This window comes from Sorex fumeus, unplaced genomic scaffold (genome assembly GCF_029834395.1).
Source record: "Sorex fumeus unplaced genomic scaffold, SorFum_2.1 ptg000051l, whole genome shotgun sequence".
Classification (NCBI taxonomy): Eukaryota; Metazoa; Chordata; class Mammalia; order Eulipotyphla; family Soricidae; genus Sorex; species Sorex fumeus.
In genome coordinates, this window is record NW_026606108.1 from 32,553,325 (window position 1) to 32,575,647 (window position 22,323).

General features: G+C 41.4%; 1 protein-coding gene across 2 annotated transcripts in view; it reads right to left on the reverse strand.

Moving 5' to 3' along the window:
- KIF3A (kinesin family member 3A) overlaps positions 1 to 22,323 on the reverse strand; it is a 61,124-nt gene that overhangs the window by 22,018 nt on the left and 16,783 nt on the right. For both annotated transcript variants that reach the window (XM_056124269.1, XM_056124270.1), the window contains exons 4-5: positions 20,666 to 20,750; positions 17,933 to 18,038 (exon numbers count right to left, since the gene is read on the reverse strand). In XM_056124269.1, the coding sequence (XP_055980244.1) occupies positions 17,933 to 18,038; positions 20,666 to 20,750 (191 nt within the window). The remainder of the gene's footprint in view (positions 1 to 17,932; positions 18,039 to 20,665; positions 20,751 to 22,323) is intronic.

The window sequence follows — 22,323 nt, forward strand, 5'->3', positions numbered from 1 at the left end:
CTTCAATAAAGGGGGAAAAATTAAGTATGGTAACAGTGAATACCTTTAAAATAATAAAATATTTGAATAAAACTTTTAAAATATATCTGAATATAAATAACGAATTAATATACAAAATACTTAATTTCACCACAGCAAAAATAGCCAGAGCATGTCTAAAATATAAGTTCGTAAATGACAGCCAAAAAACTTACATTTCTCACATTAAAGAAGCAATATACCTGGCAATGCTCGGGGAACATATGGGGTGCCAGGGATTAAACCTGGGTGAGAGGCTTGCAAGGCAAACGTCTTACCTGCTGTACTATCTCTCTGGCCGCCCATACCCAAGTAGTTTTAAAACACTCTAAGGACAAAATTATATTCCTACTATATATTCATGAAGTGTTTTTCTATGCAAGCATGATTTCATAATTTAAATAATTAAAGAATATCCTTTATTGGCATATGACTACTCTAAAAGTCAGATAACCTGTAGGATAACATTGGTTTGCCCTTCCTCCCTGGCTGCTGGGAGCTTGTGTTTGTTGATTGCCCCAACCTGTCAATTACCTTTGTCTCCTGATCATACTCTGACTTGTAAATATTGTCTTTTTCTTCTCCTTAATGTCCTTTGCACGGTTAGTGATTTCGGAGCAACTGCTTTTTGTATGGATACAGGAAGACAGTTAAAAAGACAAGCCTGTGGCTTGGGAATTAATTGACTCCAGATAATAAGCCTCCTGGACATCTGCTCTCTCGACTTAAGCCTCAGTTGCTCTTACTTCCTAGATCCCCAAAAGCAGGGTCCCAACGAGGGACTGGATGGACCCAGGGCAAGCAGTGAGCTATGAGCTACCCTGGCATTGAAATGGGCCTGGCCGAAGTGCCCTAATGCTTAACTCTAAGTTAAGAGCTTGGTCATGGACAAATTCTGTCATGATCCAAAAAGTAATAACTAGATTTGGACCCTGCTGGGTTTAGGGATGATTGATCCGACTTGAGCACTGTAGTCTGAGTCTGTGGTAAGATGTCTCCAGGAAAGTCATCATACAAGCCTAAAAGTGTCTATTACTGTGTCCATACAGAATGGTAAATATTATAAAGGAGAATTAAATATGTTAATTAAGTTGCAGGCCTAAGGAGAGGACAAATACATCTTAAGGGCTGTTATGCCCTCGTGGGCTGCAGGTGATCAGGAAGTCTGGAAAAACGCTTTTGATCACACTTCCTGTGGGGAGGCGTGGTTGGGGAGGTGTGGTGAGAGGATAAAAAAGAGTGGCTGCGGGGAGAAAGGGATGGATTGAAGGTTGGATGTATTGATGGTTGGAGAAATGGATTGATGGTTGATTGATGGTTGATTAGAGAAATGGATCGATGGATCAGTTGAAGGAGAGGGGACTGAAAAAGAGACAGTTGCGGAGACAGCGCAGAGAGATAGAGGAGACCGATACAGCGAGAAGAAAGAATTGTGCAGTTAAAGAGAGATACACAGAGAGGGGGTTGGACAGAGCTGGGAGAGACAAGAGATTGAATAAATGACTAATCAGCAACCATACTGGCCCTCGTTCCTCCTTTGTCCGTCCTAAGCAACAGCCATCTCGGGTGAATAAGCAGCTCGAGAGCACCGAAAGAGAGCGGAAAAAGAGCCGCCCCAAGGGCCCTCGAACATCCTTTCACGTGTAATCCCCGAGCGAGTGAGGGGCTTACACAGGCCTGCGGTTGGAGGTTTGCAAAGCCCAAGCGAGCAGAAGAGAGTTTTTTACAACAACCAATTACTCATTAAAAGGTAAATGAAAAATTAGTAAAAAATAAAAAGAATATTTCAGTCCGTACTTAATTTTCTATTCTTGTATATAATATACATGTATATGTATATAAGTGTATACTTTTTTTTCTTTCGTAATTCTATACATTGAACTTCGGACTTTACACATACTATACTACTGAGCAATACTGCTGGCCCTAGTCTCTTTAAAATAACATTATGGATTTATGGATATTTCCAAAAATATTAAAATCCATTAAATCTGACTCTACTCAATTATCTAATTAGCAGTGCTACACTTCTAGTATTAATGATGCTTCCATATTAACTTATTTTTCCACTTAACATTATTTCTATATATATATTTCCAAGTAAAAATCTGAAATTAAACTGAAATTGATTTTTTTATTCCTTTGCTGAGAAATATCTGAGATTTTTTTCCCCATTTCCAAATAGGTCTCACTTGGAACATTAATATGAGCAGTTGTAAGCAAATAGCTTTTTTCCTATTTAATTTCCCTCAAATATTATTTCCCAATTGGAATCAAAAGCATAAGGCCAAAAGCATAAGAATCATTTTATAGCTATTTAACTATTAAATCATACTATATGATTTATTCATTCATACTATATGATTTATTTAGATCGTATTATAGTAGCATTTTTCAATTTGGAATGGGAGAAAACATAATTTAAAATAATTAAGTATTTTAATATTGTTTTCATAGTAAAACATGTTACACATGACTGTGATTTTTTTCAAATTTCTAGTTATAAAAATAAAGCCATGCAACAGACATTCTGAAAAGTGACCTAACTTTATAATCCCTAGGAGAGAACACCTTGCAGCAATCCAGTAAACTCCCTGCTCCATCCTACTGACACTGAAAAGAAAACAAAATACACATTTATAATTTTAATGCTGTCAAAATATTTTGGAAAAATCTGGCTCTGGAGAGATAGTACAGCAGGCAAGGCATGCAGTCAACCTGAATTCAATCCCCAGTGTACATATGGTCCCCCGAGTCCATCAGTAGAGATTCCTGAGTGCAGAGCCAGGAGTAATACATGAGCACTGCCAGGTGTGGCCACCCCCAAAAAAAAGAGGGAGAATTTTAATTTTTGTTTGTCAAGAGGATTAAAAAAAAAGTATGTTGTAAATATATATATATGAGAGATGGGGCTGAAGCGATAGTACAGTGGGTAGGGCATTTGCCTTGCATGCAGCCAACCCGGGTTCAATCCTTGGCATCCTATATGGTCCCCAGAGTCCCACCAGGAGCAGTTCCTGAGTGCAGAGCTAGGAGTAAGCCCTGAGCATCATTGGGTATGACCCAAAAAGAAAATAAAAAAACAAATATATATGACAGGTATACTTGTGTATATATGAATATTAACTGCAGTGTTACTAATAGCAAGACTAAAAATAACCCAACAATGTCCATCATTAATAATAGACTGGGTAGGGATCTGGAGGATGGCTCAGTGGCTTCAAGTTCAGTAAAGGCCTGAATGGAAATCACAGTGCTACAAGCACCAAGGTAGTCCTGTCAGCTCTGCCTCTTGGGACACCTGAAAAATCAGGCTATCATCCCTAGCAAGAGGAAATACAGAGACTGGGTGAAAAAATGATGCTAGATACAAGGAAATGCTATAAAATTATTTTAAATGCCTGTATATAGTGTGTGCTAATGTAAAATGATCTTCAAGAAAATACTAAGCAAATTAAGAAGAATACTGTGAGACACTATATAAACACACAGACTGCCACTAACATGAGACACTAATAAAAAGGTTACTGCCAGTCACAAGTGCTGAATGATTCACAATGAAGGGTAAGAGAGACTTGTTCAATGCATGCCTTGCTACCTTTGAATTTTATAACCATGTGTTTGGATTATTCTTCAAAATGACCACTTTTTAAATGACTTATGGTTGAAAGGAAAAAAAAATTCTCTTCCTGATTCACAACGATACCCATAATGTATAGGTTCTGATTTTGAATTTTCATTTTGATAGGTTCTAGATTTTCTTATGAGATGACTTTTTTTCTAATAGGAGCTATTCCAGAGGAGTAAGTAGGGGCCACCTGCCTGCACAGGTGCCCTGACAGGTGGTGTTCAGGCCACTAGGCTTGCACCAACAATGCTCACAGGAGACTTATGTTCTCAAGTGTAAAATTAACCACTTCCATAGTGTGAAAAGCTTTACAAAATATGTACCCAAATTATATTTTTATAAATTTTCACCTTAAACATAATGTCTTTATAAGGTTGGAGAGATTACAGAAGATAGGACACTCTTTTTGCGTGCAGCAGGTCTGATTCCCTGTATCTCATAGAGTTCCCTGAGCACTGCCAAGAGTAGCTCTGAGTGCAGAGCTAAAAACTGCCATGGAGGCAGGGGGAGGGTGAAAAAGGGGGGCTATACCGGGGATATTGGTGGTGGGGAATGTGCACTGGAGGGATGCATGCTTGATCATTGTGTGACTGTAACCCAAACATGAAAGCTTGTAACTATCTCACAGCGATTCAATAAAATTTAAAAAAAAAAAAAATATATATATATATATATTTTTTTTTTTTTAAAAAGAGCCTCACAGGGTGTGGCCCAAAAACCAAAGAAAAATGCTGTCACTGTGGTGCTGGAGACCAAACACAGGGTCTGATACACGTAAACATGTGCTGAGTTACAACCCTGAAACCAAGTTTTCATTTAAAGTAACTCTCACTGCTTTATTTTCCCCATACCCATGCTTCACTTCGAGGGAGGAAGTCGGACTTGGTGAAGCCCAGGGTGAGGGAAACTTGAGACTCTGCAGCACAGGGATCAAACAAAGGGCTCTCCTGGGCCTCTGCAAACTATACCCAGTAGCCTGCTGTGCCATTTCCCCAGTCTCTAGGGCCCCTGTTTTGCTCTTGATAGTTACTTCACTAAATTTCAACATGATGAAGTTTTATCTCTATATTGAAACTTTTCTTTTTGGCTAAAGATGAAATATTTAATTCTTTAATTATATTGAGTACTTTATTCCGTTCTGGCAACTCCCTTATTTTCATAAGATATTTAGCATGTTACCGAAAAAATTTAATATTCCAAGTTTCTTAATTCTCAGGCAGTTAATGGGAGATTTTGGTCATTATTATAAATGAAATTTTACATTAAAAATATTATTTAGGGGCTGGGGAGATAGCACAGAGGCAAAGATATTTTTTATTTTTTTATTTTTTATAATTTTATTTATTGAATCACCGTGAGAGCAGTTACAAAGCTTCTTGGTCTAAGTCTCGGTCATACAATGAAACACCTGCACCTGCACCAGTGCCCATTCTCCACCCCCAACAACCCCAGTATACCCCCATCACACACCCTCCCCCTATCTGTGGGGCAGATGATTTCCACATTACTCTCTCCCTACTCTGATCACATTCAACACTTTGACACCAGACCCACCATTATTATTTGAGATTTTACCCCAACACTCAGATCTGCCGAAAAGGCAACAGTAGACAATCTGTTTTCTATTGCTGGTTATGAATAACATATGATGTTGCGTGACTGCAATAGTGGCCACACGATTTTGAAATTCTGAAATTTTAACACTTAAATCTGGAGGGATTTCTGCCAAAACCTGCTGGGTTCCGAGATTTGCTCCTGAGTCTCTGGGATCATGGCCGTTAAGCAGCTTGATCAGGAGCCAGAAAGGCCGTTCGTGGGCAATGACTTGGGGTCTCATTGGGGTGGGGAGGACAGTTGATCTCTGAAGACAGTGCCACCCCCATCCCATTGATGTAGGCAGGTAGATAGGGAAAGGCTCTCTGCAATGAAACAAAGTCTCATAGAAGAATTCTAGGACCAACCCACCCTGTGGAGACAGAGAATAAGGACTTGATAAGACCATCCCCAGACCCTGAAGATATGGGCCTCCTCCCCATGAAATTCCTCCTTTCCGAGAACCCGCTTTCTATCCGGTTGACTCCAGCGACCCAGCCCCAAGGAGATCCCAGGACATTCCAAGTCAGATGACTCTCGAACCCGCTTCCTATCCGGTTGACTCCAGCGACCCAGCCCCAAGGAGATCCCAGGACATTCCAAGTCAGATGATTCTCGAACCCCCTTTCAATCCGGTTGACTCCAGCGACTCAGCCCCAAGGAGATTCCAGAACATTCTGAGTCAGAAGGATCTATAAGAACCAGCTCGAGAGCCCACTTGGCGCTCTCTCCACCCTCGGAGAAGCCCGCGTTCCCTCTGGACGTGTTACTCTCTCTCTCTCTCTCTCTCTCTCTCTCTCTCTCTCTCTCTCTCTCTGCTTATCCCTTTCTCTCCCTTTCCAAAAGCCTCCAAATAAAACCTGTTACTTCACTGCTCGTCTACTCCTGAAATTCTTTTCTGCGAGCGAGACAAGAACCCCAGAAACCTCGGGTAAGGCTTGGGACTGGTCTCTCCTTTCCTGCAAAGAGCAAATTCTCGCCCCAGCTTGAGTCCGTGGCTCCCCGAGCAATCGGGTGGCGGGGATTAACTCCCGTGCCGAGAAGATCAAGCGGACTTCAGGTGTGGCTTGACGGCCACCTCGTGGGGCTGGCAGGGCTCAGGCCCGTGCCGAGCAGGTGCTCACTGCAGACTTTACCGGCCCTAGCCTACCCAGGGTTCCGGGTGGCAGAGGCGGGTGGGGAGAAAGTGGCTGTCTTTCTCCTCCCCACTTCACATAAGTCACCCGTGGGGCCCACCGACATCAGATGGCGACCACGAAGGGACAGAGCAGTGAAGAAATCCACGAGGAAGGAGGTAATCTGTGGAAAATCTGCTGTGGAGGTATGCTCCCTTGGAAATCTCTAGGGGGAAAGGGGGAGGAATGTGATAACCTCTGTGTGAATGTGTGTGTGTATGAGCACCCTGATAGGAAAGCCCACTAGTGAGAAGAACCTGGGAAAACTGAGGCAGATCAATTTCTAGGTAGAAATCCCTTTTCCCAAGCAGAATCATCTAGAGGTCAATTCAAATGCTAATGGAGGCAGTCAGCAGGTTTAGCCCTAGGCAAAGTGAAGCAGAGAAAAAAAAGAGGTAAAAAGACAGGCAAGAAGTTTGTGGAAGAAAGAGTCAGCAGGGAGCATTGGAATATGTGGCAAGCTAAGAGAGGCAGAACTTTTCTCTTCTCCCCTTAATAGGCTTCTTGGAAACCCATGGCACTCTAGGTATGGCTCCACACGTGTAAGCCATGGTCGTGTGGACGCTCGGGAGGCAGGCCCCAAGGGACGCCTGGGGTAACTCAGAAATCTCTAAAGGAGACGTCCTTTAAAGAGAGATTTTTCTGATGGGCCGGCATGCAGTTGTGGTCCTGTCCGCGCCCTCTGTCTAGAACCACAACACCACGGGCCGGCATGCAGTTGTGGTCGTGTCCGCGCCCTCTGTCTAGAACCACAACACCACGGGCCGGCATGCAGTTGTGGTCATGTCCGCGCAGTCTCTAGAACCACAACACTAGAAACTATTAGGAGGAGAGCTTGCTAAGGAATTATTCTACCCTAGATTTTTCTTTTCCCTCCCTTTCATAGGTTATTGCTGACACTTAGGAGATATGGGAAATTCTACATCAGTACCTAAACATTCTCCTTTGGGTTGCTTGTTAAAACACTGGAGGAGCCTGAAGCTAGATAGCTTAAATTAGAAACGTCTTGTTGACCTCTGTAATACCACGTGGCCTGAGTATAAGCTAGAACTTGGGGAAAGATGGCCAGTGAATGGCAGTTTGCATGACCAGATCATTTTGCAGTCAGATCTTTGCAGGTAACAAAAGGAATAGGATCATCAAAGCAGAGGAGGCAGGAAAAATGCAAGATCATGTGATTAATTGTTTGATATCAGAAACAAAGAAGTATGTCACTAATGCAAACTATCCCCATGTCTGATAAGAAGATACCAGTTCCCTGCCTCAGAACTAGCCTTGATCAAAATATGGTAACATCTGACAACCTTAGGTTTCAACTGCTTCGTCATAGTTTATCTTGCCCGCTGATATCAACAAAAGCGCTTTCTTGACCAATATTTTTAACAAACAGGAGACTCTCTGGTCAAGCTCGGAAACGGGGGCCGACAGGGCTTCTTTGCCCTGTGGACTGCTCCTTCCTTTGTCAGTCCATCAGTTTTCTCCCTACCATTTTTGAAGGGTCAGATCAATCGATCAGCTGCGGATGTGTGTACATGTATGTGTGGTGGTCTTTAGTCAGTTCATTGTCTGTCTGTCTGTCTGTGTGGAACACTCGAGTGCTGGTACCAGGTTGAAATCAGAAGTAGAAATTCTTGAGAAGTCAGTGATATGCAACTCAGTGATTGAAGGAATGCAGTTGTTTTTGGAACTTGTTAGACAAGGTTTAAACGAAGATTTCTTATCAGAAGGTTGAGCCTACAGAGAAAGCAGAATTCTCAATCTAGATTTCTTATTAGAAGAACATTAATGATTAGTAACAGCTGAAATCCTTTTGAACTTAAGAATCTGTACTATCTAGAAGAGCTGTGGAACTAGAGTCTGAAACTAAAGTGAAATAAAGTTCAGAGAATGCAAGGTTTTATCTTACAAGCCTCAGCCAATTGTAATGAGGAATTTAGCTTACGAACAACAGAGGTACATAAGCCACTAAAATAAAGTTTCCTCATATTAATTAATAGTTTTCTTATGTTACCATAAACATTGACAGTCCAAGTGCTTTTTCTATGCTAATATCAAAGTTTGGTAAAAACTAAAGGGCTTTTTCTGTGTCTAAAAACATGTTTGTATTCTTGTGGAATTGGTAAAAGTATCTGGTGTAGAAAGCTTATGATTGAAATAACTCAGGGACAAGAACTATTGAAATTAAGCCAAAGAGGGTTTACCATGTTTTATATTAATTGGCAGTTCAAAGGTTTTATGCTGTTATATCAATGTACATATTTGTATCTGCATTGGATTAGAATATTTGACCTAGAAAATCTTGTGAGTTGAAATAATGTGGTACATAAAACAGGTTCATGTTTATTTTAAAATATGAGTTTCTAGAATTATAAAATTAGCTGCAAAACTTATCCTACCAGTGGTTTTTATTTGATCTCTGAGACTTTTGGTAACTAAAATTTCTAAAGGTACCTAGCAAAGAATTATGAGTGATCTCAGATGTCATCTTGATAGTCTGAAGCCATAGCATTGCACCTTGGTGAAAGTATGAGATAACTATTGTTAATCAGCTTGTCCTGTATGTGAAAATGCATGCTATTATTATGATAACTTTATTTCATGCCAAGCTTTGTCTCCAGGTATCAACCTAGTCCTGACCTTCACAGAACTTTGTACACAAGTGTAAAATGCTTTCTGTTCTATGGTAATCTGAGTGTTTAATCTTTTTGCATTTGTGTTTTCCTAGAAATCAGAATTCTAAAAATGTCTCTTGGTTAATTTCTAATGTAAAGTGAACTTTTGCCCAATGAATATATGTTGTAAGAACTTTAGTTGTGAGCATCTCTAAAGCCTTTTAAAATATCTATAGAACTGATGTAATGCTTTTGAAAAGGTACTGCAGAGTATTTTTGTCATGTTAAATGAGATGATTGGTAACTAGTGTCCAAACTTGGGAGATCATGTTGTGCTAAATTCAGTAAAATAAGAGTTTAAACTTGTGGGATGACTCTTGGGAATATAGACGTGTGTCTCAAGTCAGAAAGATACTGGACGGATTATCCAGACTCCTGTTACAGTGCTCTTAAGATAATTGAATTTTTCAAAAGTTGCAGGAAATCAAGGGTTTTGACATGGGATTGAAAACACATGTTAAACGGTATGCTTTATCTCTACAGATTTTAGCTTCTCTGACTAGGACCCACAGCAAACAGGTGTATTACATCTCTGTGAGTAAAGTGAAATGCTTGCTTTTCTCTTCTTTTGTACCTTCAGTATGTTTTTTGATGTTTCATGGCACTATGTTGGTTTGCATAAATCCAGATAAGTCTTTCCTCTCTGTAATAGGGTCTATCCCTTATGCAGACAGGAAAAACCAACTATGGGACCCCAAAGCCCTCTTTCAGGGAACAGTCAGGGGATCTGTCTAAATGACAGGAGCAGGAATTTAACAGGTACTGTTTTCAAGTACCCTACAAACCTCAGGGCGACCCTAGAGGCAGGCTGGCTCGAGGAAAGAGTGGAAATCATCACTGCTATGGAGAATGAGGAATCCAGGACTCTGTAATGACTAACTCAGTCTGGGCCTACTCTCAGCGTCAAGGAAAAACCTGGAAACCAGGATTTCTCCCAGCCCTGAAGAAGGGATGGGATGGATTCCTTTCTGCCAGGACATCTCTGTGGAAAATGAGGCCCAAAGGCTCGAGGCCATCCAGTTCGTCGTGGGACATCTTATGGCCAGGCCTGGGTAACCCTGACGTGCCAGATAAGATTAATGCCACTTTTGGTTTGTCTCCTGTCTTTAGTCGATCCCCAGGACTCAGTAAATAATGGGGTATCCCAAATGGAGAGTTCTCTAATCTTACTGTGTTTATGCAAAAGAACAAGCCAGGTTTGTTAAACTATCTTGCAAAGTTTTAAAATGAAGGTGGAGAGAAAACCATGTTTCTGCAACTAGTTTTTTGTAAGAACCAGATTCTAATTCTACAGAGGTGATTGAATAAATGTATTTAATCTTGATCTAAAAGGTCCTTCCTCTTTTGGGAAATTTAGATAAAACTTGGTTTACTGACTGTAGGAAAACAGCCTAATCTATAAAGGAACTCAATGTTATGCATGCTGTCACTAGTTCCATCAGAGCTTTACTAGGGTGAAGCTCATCTCAAAGTGCAGAATTGCTTTCCCCCAGTCTGTGAATTGGCCAAAGTGTCAAGAAAGAGCATCTAAACTGGTTAAATTAGAATGGATTAATATCTAGTCTAAAGTACTGTGAATTTTCTTTCTACACTTTTTGTATTGCATCTCATTTTCTGTGAACAAAATTTTCTGTGAGTCGTTTGGAGAGAACAAGGATATTAACAGCTCTTAATTTTTGTTGCATCATGGGATTAACACCAGAGAATATTTCCTCTAAGCCAGAATGCTCTGCAGAAGAGGAACCATGGACATTGGAGGTTTCCAAAAGGAAGTTGATGGATTTACCCAACAAGGAAAGTTACTAACTCCTGGACCTATGCAATGGAATATTATTAAAGGGTTATGCTTTAACACCAGTGAAAACCATCTTCCATGGAAAGGAACTGAATAGCAAGTAAGGTAGAAGTAATTCAGAACTGTGCTTTCTGTGCCATTAATGAACCTAGAGGAAATCCTGAGCCTCCTCTCCTAACACCTGTTCAGCATCAAGGAACTTAGAGGAGGATCAGCAGCTTGACCTTATGCAGATGATCAAATGCTCATACGTTCAAGCTATAAATACCTGTTGGTTCTCATTGAGAGCTTCAGTGTATGGGCAGAAGCTTTTCCTATCTGTACTGAGAAAGCCAGAGAATGGCTTGGTGTTTCTGTGTCCAGTAGAAATATCTGGACACAGGAAGTCATTTTTCTTTCAACCAAACCTGCGGGTAGAGTTATTCCTTTCCATTATTTTAATGATACATATGGGTATGGCATTATGTCGCTTTGGTTTCTGTTGCTTTAACGCTTGTTTTTTAAGACAGCAAACAACTCTGTCCTTACTGGGTCAGAAAGGACCTTCTACTCCTCCCAGGGTCTAACCATTTCAAAGTGATATCCCTCAGTCTAATCGAACTGATTTTTTCTTTCAGATAACTTCAGGAACCCAACCAATTCATTGCTGAGGGCCACTAAAAGCTGAGGTAGTATGAGATTTCACCCCTTGTGTAGGCAGGGCCAGCGTCCCATTGTCAGCATGAAGCAGCTCCAGAAGATGGACCTTCTGCCATTCTCCCTTAAAGATTTAAGGTGGTGGAATCTCTAGGGGGGATTTGATGTAGGCAGGTAGATAGGGAAAGGCTCTCTGCAATGAAACAAAGTCTCATAGAAGAATTCTAGGACCAACCCACCCTGTGGAGACAGAGAATAAGGACTTGATAAGACCATCCCCAGACCCTGAAGATATGGGCCTCCTCCCCATGAAATTCCTCCTTTCCGAGAACCCGCTTTCTATCCGGTTGACTCCAGCGACCCAGCCCCAAGGAGATCCCAGGACATTCCAAGTCAGATGACTCTCGAACCCGCTTCCTATCCGGTTGACTCCAGCGACCCAGCCCCAAGGAGATCCCAGGACATTCCAAGTCAGATGATTCTCGAACCCCCTTTCAATCCGGTTGACTCCAGCGACTCAGCCCCAAGGAGATTCCAGAACATTCTGAGTCAGAAGGATCTATAAGAACCAGCTCGAGAGCCCACTTGGCGCTCTCTCCACCCTCGGAGAAGCCCGCGTTCCCTCTGGACGTGTTACTCTCTCTCTCTCTCTCTCTCTCTCTCTCTCTCTCTCTCTCTCTCTCTGCTTATCCCTTTCTCTCCCTTTCCAAAAGCCTCCAAATAAAACCTGTTACTTCACTGCTCGTCTACTCCTGAAATTCTTTTCTGCGAGCGAGACAAGAACCCCAGAAACCTCGGGTAAGGCTTGGGACTGGTCTCTCCTTTCCTGCAAAGAGCAAATTCTCGCCCCAGCTTGAGTCCGTGGCTCCCCGAGCAATCGGGTGGCGGGGATTAACTCCCGTGCCGAGAAGATCAAGCGGACTTCAGGTGTGGCTTGACGGCCACCTCGTGGGGCTGGCAGGGCTCAGGCCCGTGCCGAGCAGGTGCTCACTGCAGACTTTACCGGCCCTAGCCTACCCAGGGTTCCGGGTGGCAGAGGCGGGTGGGGAGAAAGTGGCTGTCTTTCTCCTCCCCACTTCACATAAGTCACCCGTGGGGCCCACCGACATCACCATGAGGCCCAAAATGTCTCGTCACTGCGGGCCCAAACCTGACTGTCCAATGGCCTCTGGAGGATGATGGCCACTGAGCCACCAGGGTTAAGCAGGACAACACCCTTTCCCTCCTGGGGTGGCCCGGCGACAGTAACCTACTGCATGGTCCAGACGCATTTCTTCCAAAAGCCACTGGGTTTCGAGATTTGTTTCTGAGTCTCTGGGATCATGGCCGTTAAGCAGCTTGATCAGGAGCCAGAGAGACCATTCGTGGGCGATGACTTGGGGTCTTGTTAGGACAGGGAGGACAGGACCGGCTCCACCCCCATCCCATGAGGCTCAACAAGTTTCGTCACTGTGGGTTCAAGCCTGACTGTCCAATGGCCACAGAGACAAAGATTTTTGCCTTGCATGGAGCTAACCCCAGTTTGGTCCACAGCGCCACATAAGGTATTGGGGCACCACCAGAAGTGGCCCCAGAGCACAGTCAGGAATAAGTCCTGAGCAACATGAAGAATAGCCCAAAAGCCTCCACTGTCAATTTTGCTTAATTTTTTAAAAATTCCTAGGCCCTGTGAAAAAAAAGATGGTTACAAGATGTGTGGGGAACTGGGACAAAAAGAGCAGGGAAAAAAATCAATTTCCTAACAGCAATAGCTTGAGGACGCTAGTGGTAGTGAAGAATATACACAGAAGGGAGACGCTGAACTCATAAAAGTTACTTAATAATGGAAACCAATGATAAATTAATTTTAAAATAATAAACTGCTTAATTAAGTATGTAGTACACAAACATATTTCACATAAAAATTCAAAAATTGAAATCTAACAAATATTTTCTACATCACCCTCCCCAATCTTAATTCTTTGATTTCCCCAAATTATTAAGTTATTAACCATTATTAAAAGTTCTCTCATTTTTCACTTTATACAAGACACATATACACACAAATATCAAAATATACTGCTCAGAACAAATACCAAAATATATTGTTTAATAATTTTTGACTTTTTATATATATAATTCGCATTATAATTAATGTTGCTATTATATTACAGTAAGTCCTTCTTGTTTATACCTAAAATTATTATTCTAGAATATATAATGCTTAATTAGGACCACTGGATCAAAAAGAATGCATTTTAAAGGAACTTTCAATGAATTTCATTACACTTCTCTTCAAAAAGTTGTAGTGGCTTGCTTTTCAAACCTGCATTCTCCCCTGAACATAGATTTTGCTTGTTTGTCTCTATGTTTCTTTTCTTACCTTTTTCAACTCTGGAGAAGCCTCTGTTCTTCTTTTTGTTTGTTTTTGTTTTGGGGCCACACTGGGTGATGCTCAGGGGTTACTCTTGACTACTCTGCACTCAGGAATAACTCGTGATTGCTCGAAGCACCACATGGTGTGCTGAATCTGGGTCAGCAGCATGCAAAATAAGCACCCTTCACCATTCTCACTCCAGGCCCTGTGTTCTCTCTTAAACATACACTTCTCTCTTTCTCTCCACTCACATCTTTTGAAATTTAAGTTTCAATTAAAAATTTCTTGCTTGGAGGCTGGAGAGATATAGTATATCAGGTAAGGCATTTGCCTTGCATATAGCCAACCCAGGTTCGATATTTGGCATCCCATATGGTCCTGTGAGTAACGCCAAGACTGAACTCTGAAGACAGTGCCAGAAATAAAACCAGAGCACTGCTGGATGTGGCCCCCAAACAAGAAACAAAATAATATCTTGCTTCATACACACACACAAAAAGTTGTAGTACTATATATTCCCACTTCTTCAGGGACTCACTATCCTAGATATCTTTTCACCCAAAGCAATAAGTAAAATTATGCGCCACTGTTGTTTTAAGATTCATCTGCCTTATTATGATGAATTTGAGGATCCTTTTAAATGCTTGTTGTAGTGTATAGTTCTTTTGTGAATAATATATTCACATATATACTTTTTGTTCATTTTCCTATTATGACAGTCTTAATAGGACCAAAAAACTTAACACTTCAAACTTAATATTTAAGTTCAAATGTAAAACTTAAACTTTAGTACTAAAACACCTAACACAAAAATAACCTCATTAAACAGTAAGGAGAAAAGCTGCCCACTTTCTCAAAGAAGACATACAAATGGCCACTGATCACTTGATCACTTGACATCCTGTTACTCATTGATGTACTGGAGCGGGCACCAATAACATCTCCATTCATCCCTGTCGCGTGATAAGTGTAGCTCAATGGCGTCTGCTCATTCCAGGAACACAAGAGCCTCAAACTGATCATTCAGGGTCTTGACGAAGAAGTCTGACCATCTCGTAGGTGGGCGGTCACACAATCTTTTGACGTCTATAGCAGTCGTCTCCAAATTGCATTACGTGTCCAGCAAATCTGATTTTCAATGCCTTGGCAAACAAGACAGTGTCCCTGATTCTTGATCATCGACGGAGGTCACAACTCTGGATTCTTTCTCTCATTTGAGTAAAGCATAATACTCCAAGCATAGCTCTTTCCATTCTTCTTTAGGAGACCCGAGTAGCGTTCTCATCCTGTTTTCACAGGTCCCACCTAGGTCTCTGAGGCGTATGTTAATGCACGAAGAACAGTGGAATTGAAGAGATGTGCCTAGAGCTGGAGGTTCTTCATCCTCTTAGCTATTTCTTTGACGCTCTTGAAGGTATTCCAATCTGCTCTCTTCCTCCTGCGCAACTCAGGTGCCAGGTCATTCATCATGTTGACTTCTTGACCTAGGTACACATAACTGTTGCATTCGGAGATGGTCGTTCCATTGAGAGTGAATGGAATGCCAGGAACGAGTCCGTTTCTCATAAACATTGTCTTCATGAGATTCAGCTGTAGTCCAACCTTTCCACACTCCCGGTCGAAGTCGGCCAGCATTTGTGCCGCTCGGCTAATGTTTGGTGTTATTAGAACAATGTCATCAGCGAAGCAGAGGTAGTGTAGTTGCCGACTGTCTATCTTCACTCCCATTCCTTCCCATTCCAGTCGCCGCAGGACGTTCTTGAAGGTGGCACTGAAGAGTTTCAGTGAAATAGTATCACCCTGCTGAACCCCTTTCTTGACATGGATGATCACTTCCTTGTAGAATGGTGAGATCATGGTAGTGAATCCGTAATACAGCTTACAGAGGATCCTGATGTACTGAGTTTGAACTCCCTGTTTGGGTAGGGCTTCGATGACCACTTCAGTCTCAACAGAATCAAAGGCCCTCTTTAAATCAATGAATGTGAGACAGAGCGGCATCTTGAACTCCCGAGAAACCTCAATGACGTTGGTTACCGTGTGGATATGGTAGATTCGTGCTGAATCCTTTCTGGAACCTGGCTTGCTTGCATGGTTGTCCTTCATCTAGTGTTCTGCCAATCCTTTTCAGGATGACTCAAGTGAACAGCTTATAGACGACAGACAACAGGCCGATCGGGCAATAATTGCCAATGTTGTCAATGTCTCCCTTCTTGTATAGTAGAACAGTCCTACTGGTTTTCTATTGGGATGGAACCTTGAGTTCAGACAGGTAGCGTATGAAGAGCCAAGCCAGTATATTGATGAGTCCTGAAGGCAGGTTCTTCAGGTGTTCAGGTCTGACCTTGTCTGGGTCAGGTGCTGTTCATGTCTTTACCAACGAAATGTTGTGCCGGATTTCAGAAGGCAGAACATTGGGAATGACATATCCATCTTGCGGAATCTGGTATGTGGGCAGGTGGACGTGGCTATCGAAGAGATTTGAGTATAAGTCGTGGATAACCTTCTCCACTGCCCTTCTGGAAGATGTGATAGCTCCATCAGGACATCAGAGGGCAGTCATCTTGGTCTTGTAGTTGGCAAAGGAGAGGCAGGCATTGCGAATGCTTTTCCCAGCTTCTGCCACAATGGCCAGCTCTCCTGCTCTTCTCTGAGGTCTTCCTTTATTGCTTCTCTGCACTGCTTTGCGAACTCAGATGTTAGTTTGTGATTGCCTGAGGCTTGCACCCAGCCACGGTGGCAAATGAGCTCAAGAGTTTTTGAAGATAGGCATCTTTTTGTGGCTTTCTCTCCCTTGGCGTTTCGCGCACAATCATGGAGGTGCTGAACCTGTCGATCGTATTCTTCGTCAATGTTGTCAATGATGGCATCATCCCATGTTGCCGCAAAAGTGCCAAAAAGCTCCCAGTTGGTGGTTGTTCTGAGAGTTCTCTTCTTAAATTTTACAGCCCTTTCTGCCTGCTCTGTGAAGTAGAATTTTGCACAATAGAGACAATGGTCTGATCCCGTTTGGAATTTTGGGACAATAGCAACATCAGTCAGGCAAAACCGTTGATTGAATATGATATGGTCAATTTTGTTGTGGAACTGTCCACTGGGAGACTCCCATGTCCAACATTTAGATTCGGCCTTCTGGAATTGTGAGTTACCATGGATGGTCTTCGTTGACATGATGAACTCAGACAGTCTCTCAACCTGTTTGTTCCATTCTAGGCCATAAGTCCTTCTGTGGAGTTCTTCAGCTTATCTTCTCTGCCCTATCTTGGCATTAAAATCACTGACAATGATCTTGTAGAATGATCAGCTCTATGTAGAGCTTCTCAATTTCTTCTTCATCATAATTGGATGTTGGTGCATAGAAATGAAGATAGAATTTGCCAGCAGTGAGCCACATCTATTCAAGCATAATTGTCCAATTAGGGCTATTAGGCATTCGAATGAACCAATGCTCATGGCCAAGTTCGTGTTGACAAGGACACCGACACCACCGAAGCCTCTTTTGTCGCATATTCCAAGGAACAGTTCTCCAGTGCCGAAAATGGCGTAATGTGGTTGATGCCTTCTTGTCTTAGTCAAACCAATGATGTCGTACTTGATCTTTCATCTTGCACCATCAGGTCCTCAATGGATGCATCCGATGCCAGCGTACATGCATTGAAACGGCCATTAGGTATATGAAAACACACTCTTCGTTAATGCTTACAATGGTCTAAGTCCAAACACTCTACTCCTTATTGAGGAGTATATAACCCTGGAAAAGTTAAGCTAAGCTGCAGTTTTCTCACACATGAATAAGAAGTTAATAACACTCTAGTCCACTGTGAGGATTAAAAGATATTAGAGTTACAAAGCATTTATGAGAGAGTAAGAACCCAATAAAGTTACCAATATTATTATAGCTAATCAAAGATAGTCATATGAAAATTTCAAAGCCCTTATTATTACTAATAAACAGAATTTGGTCAACATGGAAAGGAATATGTGATATCTTTCATTCATAATACTTTCTCTACATAAGTTTATTAAACAGAGATATTATATCCCAATTACTACACTTACGATTTTTGTGGCCTAGTGTCATAATTCTATCCATATCATCAGCATTATTTACCACGTAAGCTGATAAATCTTTGATATAAACTCCTACATCAGGTCTTTCTTTAACCTAAAAAATAAAAGAAAGAAAAGATGTTATACAAATATACAGTTTTCCAGTTTTCATTAAACATGTTTTATGTCCCCACTGATAAGGATAGGGTGATAAATTAGGTAGACACTCACTCTAGGCTCATGAGGTGACAACTGACAGGAAGGACATATAGATGAATAACGCAAAAAATTATTCTGATTGTGATAATGCCATAAAAGAAAAAGAGAAAATTTTAAGAATACAGAAGAGATCAGTGGGGCTGGAGAGACAGTACAGCAAGCAGAGAACTTGCCTTTCATAAAGCTGACCTGCATTCAATATCTGGCATCCCAGATGGTCTCCCAAGCACCACCCAGAATGATCCCTGAATGCAAAGCCATGAGTAACCCCTGAGTATTGCCAGGTGTGGCACAGAAACAAAAATTAAAAATTAAACAAACAAAACAATAAAAACTAGGGTAGCTGGAAAGGGCAGGAAATGGGAAGTGAGATATTTAGCTCAAGAACTATGCAAAAATAATATTAAGCAGTTATTAGTCTTTATCATAAAAGTAATTTGAAGAGCCACAGACCCCATATTGGACCTCACTCTTCATTGTAATAGACCCTAACAGCACAAGGCAAACTCTCCTTCCCTAGCAAAGAGCTGTGCTATCTATAGTTCAGAGTCATTCAACAAGATTGCTTATGACTACCACTGGACCTGAACCTACCAGTTCACATCTAATCACGAGCAAGCAAACCATACCCGTAAAGAGAAAAGATATTTGCAGACCTCCCAACACATTGCCAATTAGCAAAGGGGTGCCTGCTGTGCTTCCTTGCCAGCTCTGGATGTCATGCTCCGTTACCATGAGGAATGGAGACTCCAGATTGACATTAATACCATACAATACTACTTAAGATGGCATGAATGAGTAATGTAACAACTTAAGTGGATTTCCACAGTGTTATATCTAATAAACGTCAATCTCCAGAAACCAGAGAGATAGTACAGAAGGTAAAGGCACTTGCCTCACCTGCAGCTGCTGAGGCTGATTCGAATCCCCAACATCACATATGTCCCCTGAACAATGCCCAAGTTGTTCTTAAGCACAGAGCCAGGAACAGTCTCTGAGCACTGCTGGTACAATCCAAATCCCCACTCCCTGCCCACCAAAAGAGGGAGTGGGGGGCAATCGCAAAAGATTACGGTTATATTTCTCTAATACTTTATTTTTTTGTCACACCCAGCAATGCACAGGCGTTACTCCTGGCTCATTCACTCAGGAATTACTCCTGGTGATGCTCGGGGAACCATATGGGATGCTGGGAATTGAACCCGGTTTGGCGCGTGCTAGGCAAATGCCCTACCAGTTGTGCTATCGCTCCAGCCCCTCTCTAACACTTTAGAAAATATAAATTTTTAGAAACAGAAGCCAGGTAGGTGACTATCAAGGTTAGGGATGGAGAAAGTGGACTGGAGAGAAATGGATGTGGCCAATATGAAGCATCCATGCAACGGCAATAATCTAGTACCCTGACTGTGGTAGTGGATATACTAAGCTACACACAATTTTTTAATGTTATTTGGAGAGATAACATCAGGGGGTTAAGATGCTTTCCTGGCACATGGCTGACCCCAGTTTGATACCTAGCACCACATGGTTCCCCAAGCCTGCCAGGAATGATCCCTGAGCACAGAACCAGGCTTAAGCCCTGAGTATGGCCAGGTACTGCCCAAACCCCCACCCCCAAAGAAAAAAGTACAGAACACAAATGAATATAAGAAAAATGTAACAACTGAATAAAACCTGTGAATTGTATCCATAACAATAACCTGGCTGCAATACTATACTACTTGATAAATTTTGCCATCGGGAAAAACTAGGATAAGGAAAAATAGGATACATCTGTGTAAAGGGTGATCTCTAAATTATTTCTTAGAACTGCACGTGGATTTATAACTAGTTCAACAAAAAATAATTTTAAAAGCTCAGATTAGAAGCGGAAGAGATAGTACAACAGGTAGAATGTTTGCCTTGCCACACACTAAAGCTGGCCAAGATATGAAGCCCAGTATCACATATGGTTCCCAACCAAAAGTGATGCCTGTGCACAGAGCCAGGAGTAACCCCTAAGCAACACCAGGTGTGGCCCAAAAACAACAACAACAAAAATTAGTACAAGAGGACATTGGTGATGGGACTGGTATTGGAACATTGCATGCCTAAAACAACTTTATTATGAACAATTTCATAAATCACAGTGTCCTAATAAAAAGAATTTAAGTGTAGATGAAAGTATAGTTTCTACGTCTGAAGTAAAATTTACTTGTTATTACTGTTTTTGGCATATCAAATTCGCCACAGGCAGCTCGCCAAGCTCTGCCGTAAGGGATTTGTATTTACATGAAGGAAAACTGAAAGGATATAGAAAGTATTTATCTTAGGGTGGGGCAGATGGGGACAGAACAAGACATCAAGCAAAAGTGTTCAGAATATTTTTATTTTTGAACCATATGATCATATTTCCTGGCCACAGAAAAGTAAAAATTAACTTGCTAAACATTTTATAACTTTTTAAAAAAGTTACATAGAATTAATATGAATATAATAAACAATGTATTACTTGAAAAACACTCCAAACTCAATTAACCTTACCTCCAATCTCTGTGTCTGATCCTTGCCCAAAAGATCACGAACTTCTTCATTATATATTTCCAAATAAGACACTCTAACCAAAAATCTATAAACAAAATATCATTTTTAAAATGTAAAAGTAAATTTTTTTTCTTTTTTAAACTTATTTATTGAATCATGAGTTACAAAATTACAAAGTTATTCATGATGAGTTTCAGGTATACAATGTTCAAGAATCAATGGCTCTCTCTACCAATTTCCCATGAATCCCTCCCAACCCTCCAGCCTGTCTCTATAGCACCCACTTTTTCCTTTTTTCTTTTTTCCTTTAAGACACTGTGGTTTGCAACACCGTTATTGAGAGGGAACATATCCCTTTACCTCCTTTTGGCACCCAGTTCTCATCCAGAGTGACCACTTGCCCCTATCATTGTCAGAGTGCCCCCCCCCCCACCCTCCAGTATGGCAAGCTTACTAAGGACCAGTTGTCCTGTTTTTTGTTTCTATTGTCTCTGGGCATTATTCTCCTACTATGATTGTTCATATGCCACAAATAAGTGCCAATATTCTGTATCTGTCCCTCTCATTTCACTCAGTATGATACTCTCCATTTCCATCCAATGTATCAGCAAATTTCATGACTTCATCTTTTCTAATGGCTACATAGTATTCCACTGTGTATATGTACCATAGCTTCTTTATCCAGTCATCTGTTCTTGAGCAACAGTAAAACTATTTCTATGATCAATCTGGTTTTGTTGTTGTTGTTTGGTTTGGGGGGTCACACCCAACTATGCTTAGGACTTACTCCTAGTTCTGTGCTCAGAAATCACTCCTCATGGGCTCAGGAGACCATATGGGATGCCAGGTATCAAACTCGAGTCAGCTGCAAACAAGGCAAACTTCCTTCACACTGTACTATTGCTCTGGCCCCTAAATAAGATCAATTTAACTGTGTATATAAACTTTGTATTTATAAGCCTTTCCTAAATTTGTCCTTCTCGATATTAAGAATATCAAAATTCTTTTTTTTTTATTTTTTATTAGTGAAACACCATGAGGTACAGTTGTAGATTTACAAATTTTTGTGCTTGGGTTTCGGTCATACCATGATCAAATACCCATCCCTCCACCAGTGCCCATTTTCTACCACCATGGATAATATCCCTCCCCCCATCCCCCCATCCCCCCCTGCCACTGTGGCAGGGCTTTCCCTTTTGTTCTCTCTCTCTTTTTGGGTGTTGTGGTCAGCAAAAGAGGCATTGAGTGGCAAACATGTTCAGTCCATAGTCTACTTTCAACATGCATCTCCCCACCTGGGAGGATCCTCCAAACACCCTCCATTTGGTGCTCCCTTCTCTATCTGTACTGCCCTTTCCCCTAGAATACCCGGCTGGCCTCTAAGCTATGGAGTAATCCTCCTGGTGTTGATCTCAGCTATTCTTGGGTATTAATCTCATATTTTGTTACTTTATATCCCCCAGATGAATGCAATCTTTCTATGTCTATCCCTCTCTTTCTGACTCATTTCACTTAGCATGATACTTTCCATATTGTACCACTTGTATGTAAATTTCATGACTTCATCTTTTCTAAGAGCTACATAGTACTCCATTGTGTAGATGTACCAAAGTTTCTTTAACCAGTCATCTGTTCTTGGGCACTCAGGTTTCTTCCAG